The sequence below is a fragment of the Lepidochelys kempii genome, chromosome 6 (genome assembly GCF_965140265.1).
Source record: "Lepidochelys kempii isolate rLepKem1 chromosome 6, rLepKem1.hap2, whole genome shotgun sequence".
NCBI classification, from domain to species: Eukaryota; Metazoa; Chordata; order Testudines; family Cheloniidae; genus Lepidochelys; species Lepidochelys kempii.
This window is the reverse complement of record NC_133261.1, coordinates 30992791-31004933: the sequence shown is the minus strand read 5'-3', so window position 1 is coordinate 31004933 and position 12143 is coordinate 30992791. Positions and strand designations below refer to the sequence as shown.

The window sequence follows — 12143 nt, the reverse complement described above, 5'->3', positions numbered from 1 at the left end:
GTGGAAAGAATATGCATTCCTTTGGTCCTGCCCTGGCTCACTCAGTCTCCTCCCTCTCCAGTCCCCTAGCACAGAGCTCATATGCATGGAGGGGGCTCTGCCAGGTCTGGGCAGAGAGGGATGAGGGTGCTGTTGGTGAGGTGGCATTCCCTTTCTATGCAGGTCAAGATGGAAACTATCCGGGAACCACCTGGAAGCACTCTGCAGACTGCTGTTAAAGAAGTTTTGAGGGATAGCCTTAAAATATCACTGGCATGAACCTGTCATCTCACATTATTATAGCCACTCTTTGTAGGAGTCCTTATCTGTCCTCTCCAGTTAGCAACATAGAAATCCTCACCTAGATATAAAATGTGCAATATAATCCATGTGGAAGAATTGGTAGTTACCAGGGATGTCTTGCACATTAATGGCACCAAGTTATCATCCCATACATGTACAACCAACTTGTGTGACCTTTCAGTTTGGAGGTAAATTCTTGGGAGGTTTGCATCTCTCAAGCTGAACAAAGCTCTATAACTAATTCAGTGCTCTATGTACAATGGTAGGCAGTATGCCCTTTCCCAGGACTCTGCAAATGGTGCTCTGCTGGGCTGGGAACCATGTCAGAGTCAGCAGACAGGTCAGGAGGCAAGCAGCCTCACAGTGGGCCTGGATGGGGTCAAGGTGTTCATTTATTATCTTCCTACCAGGCAACACCTGAAGGTGCTGCAAGATGGATAATCATTCTCTCCTCAGAGATAAGTAGCAGGAAGGAGTTTACAGGACACCAGGCAGCCATCCTCACATCCTCCAAAGACTTACAAAGTGAGGAGTCTGGGGTCCTCATTGAGGGAGAGGGGAAGGGTTGGCAGTGGTTTACACAAACCAGATACTTCATGTGCACTTGGACCACGGTGATCCACATGTCTCAGCTGGTAAAGCTCAGATGAGCTGAAACCTGCATGTTGCCCTCAGCCATAGAGGTAGCTCAGTCCCTCTTTGCCAAAAGCAGGAAGTTCTATATAGATTTCTCCTTTACAAATAAAGTGACCACCCTCCCCTTTTCTCCCAATAATAAATCCAGAGCACCAAGCCACTGTGTCTCCAGCTGTAAGTACAGCATTACGTCTCTGCATCCTATCCCTCATCTTCCAAGATCTCTTCCAGGTCAAAGATGCCAAATAGGGAAATGAAACCAAGACACCCGTGGCATTTTTCTGATTATCTACTGAATACAGACAGCTCAACACTCATATAAAGTAAGAGATCAGAAAAACTTTGAAATGGGACCCAAGTAGCAAAATACCAGTAAATCCTGTCATCCATTATGCACTGACATTTTATGCAAAGAGATTAAAATAAGACTATGAATGCAACATATTTGCATCTCAGTCATTCACACATATATATACACACGCACATACACGGTATATAAGAATTTTGGGTAGATTTTCAAATGGGAGCTGAGCTTTTTTTAGGCACCTAAATGAAGTGGCTAGACTTTCAAAAGTGTTCAGAGTGAGCACACAGCAACTCTGATTGAGAACAGCTCAATGAAATCTTGCTTTTAGTGCACATGAAATGTGCCAGGTTGACATCTCTGGAGACTGAGACTCTCTGAATAGAAACAGGCTGGACAACAGCAAATTACACCTAGAGGGCTCATCGTCATGGTATGAAGTTCAGTCTCCATATCAACACATTTTTTGGCTGAGACTGTGAACATGGCTGACAGTTAGTGTGGTAGTGAGTTTTTGTGACAGATGTCTATTAAGTAGGAACTGGATGGAGATAACTTAACTCATCTCTCATAGACCTCCAAACAGCCATCAGGTGTTGCGTTTTAGTCATGGCTGACATGGGTTAGGTTTGAGCTGGTGAAAACACACCATATCCATGACTATTGCTGAATCATAATATTGTTCCGCAAACACAACTGTTTCCCCCACTGACTAGGATGGAACCAGTCAGTCACTTACTTCTGTGTTTAGGAGTAGGGGCTGGATGTACGTCTTCAGTTACAGTTTTTACAGGCTTAGGTGGCTCTTTAGGCCTCCAATCTTCTTCCCATTCCTTTTTAAATTTCTCTTCCTCTGCTGTTATCCTAAATAAATATAGAAGAAAAGTATTTCTTGAAATTCTCATTTAAAAATATAACTTTGTAAACCACAAATTATTTATTTTTCTTAATTTAAAATACAAAACCATTTCCTTCCAACTCAGCTAAAAACCCAAATTTTAAACATATAGAAATGGCTGCTATTTCTCTTCTGGTCCAACTAATGCATTCAACTGAACAGAAAACACACTGAAATAATAAGCAAACACTTCTTGTTTGTTTTCTAATGATAATATATACTTTATTGTGTTTCAATACTAATGAGATACGGAGGTAACTCATGCAAAATGAAAGTCACTGCCTTTATACAAGCATGACAGACCCACATATAAACTGGTTGAATTGCACACTGGGGTAAGGTTTGGAGAAGCCAATTCTGAGCACCTTGTAGAATCAATGATTTTTAAGACCGGAAGGGATTATTATGATTATCTCGTCTGCCTGTCTGAATAAACCAGAACAAGGAACTTACCTCACCCAATAATTTCTACATCAAGACCGTAACTTCTGTCTGAGCTATAGCATATCTTTTAGAAAGACAACCTGTCGTGACTTAAAAACTTCAAGTGACAGAGATTCCATTACATCCCTAGGTAGGTTATTCCAATGTTTACCTGTCCTCACCGTTAAAAATGAGTGCCTTACTTCTACATGATTTATTTCCATTTAAATTATTGCTTCTTGGAATAGCTAGTCCTAGAGAACACAAAAAAAGTAGCTGAACCCTGACAGGAGTTGGCTCAAGAAATAACTATAGCTGAGACAACTAAACAACAGTGACACCACTGTATAATTAAATTCAACATGTTTGGAGAAGGACTTCTACCAAAAACGAACACTGTGACACTCTAGAAAGGGAGAGTTCAGAAAAATGAGGAAACAAGTTAAAAAGAATCCATATGTGACACCTTGGCAGCACAATATTCACCACTGTAATGTAATTAGGATATGTTTTGTACAAAGAATGCCTTGTGAGGTATCATTCTAAAAGTCTTGATCTGCTAGACGTTAATATCTCGTTGGATTGCATGTGCTATTGTTGTATGCGAAGTTATGAAGTTTGGCTGTGTGTGTGTTACTGAAACATGTTGTGAGGTTGAAAACACCCACAAGCAGCCTTTCAGGTACAACAGTAAAAAGGCCAAACAATGTTAGTGGCTTAATGAAGAAAAAAAAACAAAAACAAGCACAAGGATTACCCCAGGAACGGTGTAACAACAGAAAGCTCTCAGAGATAACACTACACCATGGGAACTGTTTGACCCAGGTCACAGCAAAAGACTTTTCCAGCAAGTGGAAAGAAGATATGAAAGGGGGAAATGACATCATGATGGGACCTCTCTCTCCCTACAACAACACACCTGGAAACACCTGAGTGGCAAGGACTGAACAGGCGGAAATTGACGGTCCCAGGCTAAAGGGATTTCTAGCCTGTGTATGAAAACCTGGCCAACTCAAGCTACAGAGCCAGGGCAGCTTGTGCCTTAAGAATGTGCCAGCCTGTTTATCACTCAGGATGATAATTTACTAATTCACATCCTGCCTATCTAGTGTGTTACGCTCTAGTACGTTACGGTTTTGTTTATTTACTAGGTTATCCGCTTTGATCAGTTTGCTATCGCTTATAATCTATCCTTTTGTAGTTAATACACTTATTTTATGTTTTAATCCAAACCAGTGTGCGTTTGACTATGGTGTCTGGGGGAAATCTTAGCTTGGTTACCACATGTGTGCATGGTCCTCTTCACATTGAAGGAGAGGCGGACTGGATGTTAAACCCATATACTGGCCAGATTTGACCAGGGCAGGACGGTACTGCTCTGGGATCAGAGGCCAGTAGTTAGAGAGCCTGCATGTAACTTGAGCTGGATGTGTCCCTACCTGTGTGAATGCTGGTCAAAGTGCAGGCTGGAGAGCTTTGCAACTTGTCACAACAGCACAGTGTGAGACGGAGCCCAGGCTGGTAGGTCAGAGGGCTCAGTAGTACCCTAATTCCGGGTGGTACCCTGGGGGAACCCATCACACCATGATCAGAAATAAGGAGATCTGGGAGATGAAGGGGGAACATTGGCACAAATGGGACTTAGGATACCATGTCCCATTAACCTTCAGTGGGAGTTGGGTGCCTAACTCTTTAATGCTCTTTGGAAAAACCCTGCTTAAAATCCTTAGACCCCCCCCCATGGAGATTACTTACAACATACAACAACGAAAGTCCAAGGTGATGTACACATAACCATCCCCCCACTTGCTCTACAAAAAACCTAAACAATAAAAGGAAGCAGGAAGGTTTGAGGGGTTATTTATGATAAGCAGATATTCTTCCAAAAATGGAAATCCAGCTCAACACAAAAGTGCATGAACAATGGCAGTAAAATGGCGGTTGGAGAGCTAAATGGGGATTTACATCAGGTGTGTGGGGTAGGCTGCCTACTGACCTGAACTAGGGTCAGGACCAACCTAGTCATGTATTCGGTGCCTAGAAGCAAAAACATCTAGATTGATGATGGAGAATTTAACACAGTATAGCCCCTACTATTGCTGATATTAGCATTACATGACAAATAAACAATGTTTGACTGAAACTGCAGAGTCTGTACAATATATTTGACATATCCTTCCTCAGGAGCCACATCCTCCATGGCAATTACAAGAAATGAATCATAAGGATTCCACTTTCCTTATATTTATTAAAACAATTTTTGCTCCACCATGTTGTCCATAGCTTTAGCTGAGTAACCCTCTAATCCTCTTGATTTAACTCTTTCCATCTTCCCACTCTCTACTGTTTTATCAACTCTGCTCACATCTGCAATCAGATTGTAAAACCACGGAGATGGAGATTACGTTTTACCTGTATGGAAACATGCCAAGCACACTCTTGGCCATTGTGTTAATAAATAAAAATAGATAGTAAAATAAAAATGTGTGAACAATAACTGTATAGAATGTTTCTTCCCATTTCTCTTAACCTGTTAAAGATTGCTGCAATCACAAGCGACAAACAATCCAATAATATATTGCAGCATTTCTGCTGTTGCTGAATTTTGTACCATAGAGCACAGCTCTCAGTGACATAAAAGATATATTTTCAGCTGTGGCATGTCAGTGTAATTCACTGGTTTATGGTAGCAAAGTCCTCCAGAGTCACAGATTCACATGATATCCCTAATTTATGGACTTTGCATTTGGATCTCATCTAGCTGCTGCTGTTGTTGCTATTTGCATTACATGACAAATAAACAATGTTTGGATTTAGTTAAAAGACTGAAAAGAAGATTTTAAAAAGGCCCATGTGTAGGCAGAGGACTCTACTGAATATACATCAGAGGAGGCTAGTCTAGGAATTAAATTATTTGGTAGCAACAGGGTCAAGACCAATAACTTAGAGGTAGCCCTGCATGTTCTGGCTAATGTAATTGCTAGCAGAGTAGACTTTAATATTCAAACAATATGCCAATAGGGCCAGAAGGGTGATTCATAAAATAGTACTAACAACATATGACACAGAGCCAACAGTTTCCTTGGAGGGTCCATCTTCCTAGTTTCTGTAAAGAAATTGCAAACTACAGGGCATAACTCATTCTGTACAGTTACAGATTTTTGTTAAATAGATTTTGCTCTGCTAGGAAAGGCTGCAGGCTACAGAGAGATGCTAAGGCAAAGACTTGTGTTCATGTTCAGAACACAAGGATTGATAAGAGATTTTCAAAGTACCACCCCACTGAAGTGAGAGTATTGGTGACACTGCTTGCTGAAGCCTTTGAAACTCTTCACTGAAACCAGCCACGTGGCCTGAAATAGTTATTGTGGGTAATATGCTGTAAAGCACCCAGGTGACTTGGGAGCATAAGTCCAGAGCCTGAGCTCCAGTGTAAGTTGCAACTTCAGAGCGTTGTCCATACAGCAATTTTTAGAGCCCTTGTGCAAGCCTGGCTAGCCCCAGTCTGTTGACCTGGGCTGGGAGGCTCTCTCCAAAATGCTCTGTAGACATACCATAAATCACGTAGGTGCTTCTGAAAATGTTACCTGTCATGTGCATGAACATTAATGATAGCAGAGCTTGTAAGCTGCAAACTCCACTTGCTGATGTTGCATTTGTGAAGTGCTGAAATAAAGCTACTGAGATTACTTAAAGGTACTTCAGGTATGACGATACATCAGCTTCACAATAATTTAGGCAGCAGAACCAGATAACTGCAGCAATTTTAAGGAAAGAGTTTCAGAGAAAAGGGTCTTAAGTCTTTAAAAGGGGTGAAAGGCTACTCAAGCTACTAACACAGGAAAAGAGCATGTTCTAATGGATTGAGCCTGAAGCTCATAGTCAGAAACTCCTGTGTAGTAAAACCTACTCTACCTCTGACTTGATACATAATCTGAGACAAGTCATTTATCTTCTCTCTCTTCTCATATTTAAAATAGGGATTATAATAGTCTCCTACCTTGCAGGGGTGTTGAGGCTTAATTTGTTAACTTTTGTATTGTACAGCACTTTGAAACTATAAAAGCTCTATATCGAAATGCTTGATACTATTACCAGACTTCAAGACAGACTGTAATAGGAAGAGAGATGTGTGGGAACAAAGGTGCAATGGTTATGATGTTCAGATGAAGTCTGCAGATACCAGAGGCATTCATCATGACAGTGAGGCAGACAAGCTGGCTTTGGAAAAGGATTTCTTTGTTTGTTTATGTAGCATCCTTCACTGTTATTGCACCAATTTGTTCAATACAGTATGAGAACGGGAAAACATTGCAGACAGAAGTCGTCCCTGTGCTGACACAGACTCCAGTGCGGGGATGGCTGGCATATGTATGGGCATTTTTGGACCCCCAATCCTGGGGTTGCAAGAAGCTGCTCTGGTCCCCGATGGCCCTTGTGGCAGCTGGGGAAACATACTCTGTTCCGCATCCAACATGCCATCACTGATTCAGAGAGCCCTGTGCATGCTCTGTCTGTTGTGCAGGATTTCGGCTTCTAATATAGATAGATCAAAAGCAGTCAAATGAAATGATGCACGTGGAAAGCTGTTTAATGTGACAGGAGAGGCATGTCTGAACATTTCAGAGTAAATTACAGTTACAGAAAGGTTTCAGAGTAACAGCCGTGTTAGTCTGTATTCGCAAAAAGAAAAGGAGTACTTGTGGCACCTTAGAGACTAACCAATTTACAAGTTACAGAAAGCTGCATCAGAAAAATTATGGAGTATGAAATCTGCCACACTAATTTTCCAATTTCATACTATCATTTAATTTGCCAAAATTGTTCAGAAGAGAAAATAACGTACATTAAAACAGTGAACCACATAGTGATTGGTTGGTTTTCCCCCCTCCAGTTCTAAATGTACAACAATATTTAAACTACATTGATATTTGCATCCAACTTGTTTTCAGTACTGTTGATGGATGGGCTGTCAGAAAGCCTTCATAGATTTTAAGGTCAGAAGGGACCAGTATGATAATCTAGTCTAACCTCTTGCATAAAGCAAACCACAGGACTTCCTTGAATTAATGCCTGCTTCAAGTCCAATAGCTGTGGTTGTAAGTAGAGCAACTCTTTTAGAAAAGCCTCCACTCTTGATTTACAAATTTCCAGTGATGAAGGATCCATCACAGTCCTTGGTATGTTGCTCCAACGATTAATTACCGTCACCGTTCTAAATTTGCATTTTATTTCTAGTCTGAATGTGTCTAGATTCAAATTCCAGTCACTTAATTTAGTTATATTTTTGTCTGCTAGAACAATGAGCCCTCTATCATCAAATTTTTGTTTGCCATGTAATTACTTATAGACTGATCAGAATCACCCCTTACCCTTTTGATAATCTAAATAGGTTGAGCTCCTTGAGTGTCTCACTATAAGGCATATTTTCTCTTCCTTTAATCATTCTGATGGCCCCTCTCTGAATCCACTCCAATTTTTCAGTATCATTCTTGAAGTGCAGACAGCAGAACTAGACACAATATACCACGAACAGTTGTACCAGTGCCAAATACATAGGTCATTTCCCTACTCCTACTGAAAGCTCCCTGTTGTTTACATCGAAGGACTGCATTAGCCCTTTTAGCCACAGCATCACACTACAAGCTCATGTTCATCTCAGTCTCCCCCGGGTCCCCAAGTCTTTTTCAGTCACTGCTTTCCAGGATAGAGTTTCCCGCGCTGTAAGCCTGGCCTATGTTCTTTGTTCCTACACGTACTAGGAATACACAACATTAACATCATAGTTAGGGTTCCTTCTGTTCTTGTTATCATAAAGACTCTTCCTTCTTGTCCTTAACTCTGCTGGCCTTAGATTTTTCTTTGAGTTCTTTTGATTCCCTTACCAATTTTCTACAATTTCTAGCTTCTGACATATATATTGTTATCATCTTTCCCTTTCTCCCCAACCCTTGTGTTATATAATATCTTTTTATTTTTATTGCTGCTTTCAACTCTCTCTCTAAGCCAGGCTGTTTTTCTAACCCGTGTAACCTTAACTCTCAGTTCTGGCTTTTGGGGCATCTAATAAAATGTTCTAAAACAGTTCTGAATGATCATTTACATCTTTGTGGGGTTTTTTTCTCCCATCTGCTGTGGCTCACAGTTATTTTCAGCTTTGTAAAACAGGCCCTTATAAAGAACCCAGTACATAATGTCACTGCTTTGGACTTTATTGTTTGCATACAACAAATATAATCAAGTCTTGATCACTGGATCTCACAAACCACTAACTTTAAGTGCTGCAATCAATTCCTCTTTATCTATCAAGGTAAGGTCTAATAGAAAATTCCCCTATGTTGGGTGCAACACTTCTTGAGTTAGGAAATTGTCATCTACAAGTTTAAGAAATAACTAGGATGTTGTACAATTGGCAGAGATTTCCAGCATATGTCACTCAACCAGAAAGAACATTTTATATGACCTACATTTGGAATGATCATAAGCTGCTTTAAAACAGCACCCTCGTAGTCCTGAAGATAAATTTCATTCAGATATGAAATGTATATAGTAGAGTAGATAAGGAAAGGTTGATTTTTTTTCCTTGCCCATTTATTCCTTGATGAAAATGGAAAACTGTTTCCTTTTCATCAAAAATTTTCTATGAAGATTTTGCGGGTTTTGTTGAAAACTGAAACATCTGAGATGCTTCGGCAAAAATATGAAGTTTTACTGAACTTTTTCACTTGACTATACAATTTTTTTTCAGTTTTTGGTCACTCAAACTTGAAAAAATTCTATTTTCATTGAACCCCAATTTTTTCATTGAAGACAGACATTTCCTGTAAAAAATTCCATTTTGACAAAATTGCCATGTTCTGCTGGAAAAAAACGTGGACAATTTTTTTTTTTTTTGCAAACTCTAGTATTTAATTTCTCTTTACATGCATATTACACAACATATATAGCACAGGATTACTTACTGTTCAATTTCTTTTCGGTATCTTTCTTCTTCTTCTGCAGCCTTTTGAGAAATTTCCAGTTTCCTTCTGCAATACAGAGCAATTTGCATTTAGAGAAAAATAAGTTGCCATGTGTATGCTAGTGTAAAACAAAAATATATATTGATGAGAACAAATATGCACTGGGAGAATTTAATCAAAAAGTTTTAGCATTAGCTGAAGAAAGCATCATTCTCCACCGTCGATACTGTGGTTTTTAGAGTTATTGAAAATATACTTTCTACAGTAAACGTAACCACAAGCTTAGCAGAGTAGACCAAATGCAAAATATGAGTGTAAACCACTCTAGTGAGCTGGAGAGTCAAAAGATTTGACTTCTAATCCGGGTTTCCCGCCAGTTAAGAGATAATAATGCTTATCCACCTTTGTAAAGTACTTCGAGATTCTCAGATGATAGTTACTGTATCAACTCAAAGCAGAGTAATATTTTTATTTCACCTGCACTACGACTTGGTTTCTCTCTTATCATCTAACTAAAAAACATAGTAAATCCCTTGATTTGCGCTATTCTCTACACACTATAATCCAAGTACTGTCATCAGTTCTGTGTGTAGATCAAAGTACAGGGAGACTCTGGTCACTTATCAGGTGCAGATTTATCATGTCTTGAAATCCCACTATTTTTGTTAACTTTGCTATGCCTAATTTATGACCTATACTGTTGAGAGTGAATTAGAGACAGCATCCAGATTAGAAGAATCGGAATATAGTAGGGGAAAAATGAGGAAGTGCAGGTTTCTGCAAGAAAAGACAGTAGGGAAAGGAATAAGGATAAGAAGTCAGAGAAAAAAGAAAGAACGGGAGACAGAGAGGAACAAAACTTGTCTATGCTCTTGCTCCATTGGGAAGAGCAGATGAAGGAGAAAAAAGCAGTCAAGGAGAACATGTGTTCTCTCCACTCTCCTTGACCTAAGTATAAAAAGAGAGAAGACTCTAAGGGTATGTCTACAATGCAATAGAAGTCCTATGACACAGCTGTGGCTGGTCTATGTCAGCTGACTTGGGCTTCCAGGGCTCAGGCTGTGGGGCTGTAAAATTGCAGTGTAGATGTTTGGGCTCTGAGACCCTCCCCTTTCAAGGAGGAGGGTCCCAGAGCCTGGGCTCCAGGCCGAGCCTGAACGTCTACATTGCTATTTTTAGTCCCACAAACCAAGCTTTGCAAGCCCAAGTCAGCTGACCCAGGCTCTGAGACTCAGTGCCATGGGTTTATTGCAGTATAGACCTGCTCTAAGAAGTTAGTAGTAAGCAGGCAATGAGATTTCACTTTTAAGAACAAAGTAGCAGAGGACAGGGATATTGGGAAGAGGCGGTGTGCCGGGAGGAACAACAGAATGAAGCAATTGGAGAATGCTGTTTCATTTTTTTCCCTTTCAACAACTGTAAACTGCCACGTTAATAAATCCCTACAGCAGTGACCAGTATTGTGTTCATCTGGTTCTGCTGCCCAGTTTAACCCATCTGTTGTTTTATTTAAACTGAGAACAGATAAAGCCTGGAGTCTTAGGGCACATCTAAACAAGCCTTTACCCCATGACAAGCGGGGGTGTAAATCTACAGTGCTCCAGCACAACACGCGTTAACTGTCCATATATGTAGACTGTAGAAACTGCCAGGGCTCACATGGATCACCCATATACAAGCCACGGATGCCCGGAGTTGGCTACTTTAGGATTCTGAGCACTGCCATGACTGCTGTGGCCAAGGATAAACCTTCAGATTTAGCTGGTCTTATGTAATAAAACAAAGCAATTTTAGTTCTGACCATTTACGTCTAGACTGCTGTGCTCAGACAAGTCAATGCAATGCTACTCATGTCCGTTTGGAGACGCAGTGTACAGTGGACATAAATAGCTACCTTTTATGTATTTCAACATTTCATAATGGCTCACCAGAAACAGGGCTGCTACAGCTGTTGCAGACCTTGTGAAGGCACTGGACTCTGACACAGCCATTTCTGTGCCTGGGGATTCTGGCAGAGTTTTACAATTTGAGTGATAAATAGAACACTGTGAAGGATATTGATGGGGAGGTTACCCGAGAGATGCAGTAAGAACCTGTTCTATTGCCTGGTGAAGGTGTGAAGAAAACAAGAGCGACAGCATCCAATTCCTTTCATAACTGGGCTACAGTAACCGTGTTCCACAGCATTGATCACCCACCATAGGATGCACCTTCTCCAGCCAGTTGGTATTTTCAGTTGTTTCAACTGATCATTCTTCCTAAACAGTTAGCAAGTCTGCCTTAGATACTGATTATTAATAGACACATAGTTGAGCACACGTAATAAGAACTAGATTGTGGTCTGTGTAGTGGGGCAGTGCAAAACTGCCCCCATCCCTGGAGAAGCACCTGAGACACTGTGCTCCACAATGGTGTGCACTTTTGTGGGGCTGCTTCTTGCGCACAGGGCTGAGCAATCAACACCATCCAGGAGGATGGATCTAACAGTTCCTCTTGGTATGCTGCTCCGACTCTGGGTCAGTGAGGGAGGGATCGTGGCCCAGTTTCCTCCCCAGGCCCTTTTCACTGGCTAGCTCCTTGGAGGAGGGGGGAGATGGAGCAAGGACTCTCTGCACTGTCCAGAGCACGCTAATGGCTA

The 12143-nt window shown here is 40.8% G+C and overlaps 1 protein-coding gene across 3 annotated transcripts in view; it reads right to left on the bottom strand.

The window, feature by feature from the left end:
- The window catches only part of USH1C (USH1 protein network component harmonin), a 100695-nt gene that overhangs the window by 47472 nt on the left and 41080 nt on the right, over positions 1-12143 (bottom strand). For all 3 annotated transcript variants that reach the window (XM_073347369.1, XM_073347367.1, XM_073347368.1), the window contains exons 13-14: positions 9506-9571; positions 1962-2086 (exon numbers count right to left, since the gene is read on the bottom strand). In XM_073347369.1, coding sequence (XP_073203470.1) covers positions 1962-2086; positions 9506-9571 — 191 coding nt within the window. The remainder of the gene's footprint in view (positions 1-1961; positions 2087-9505; positions 9572-12143) is intronic.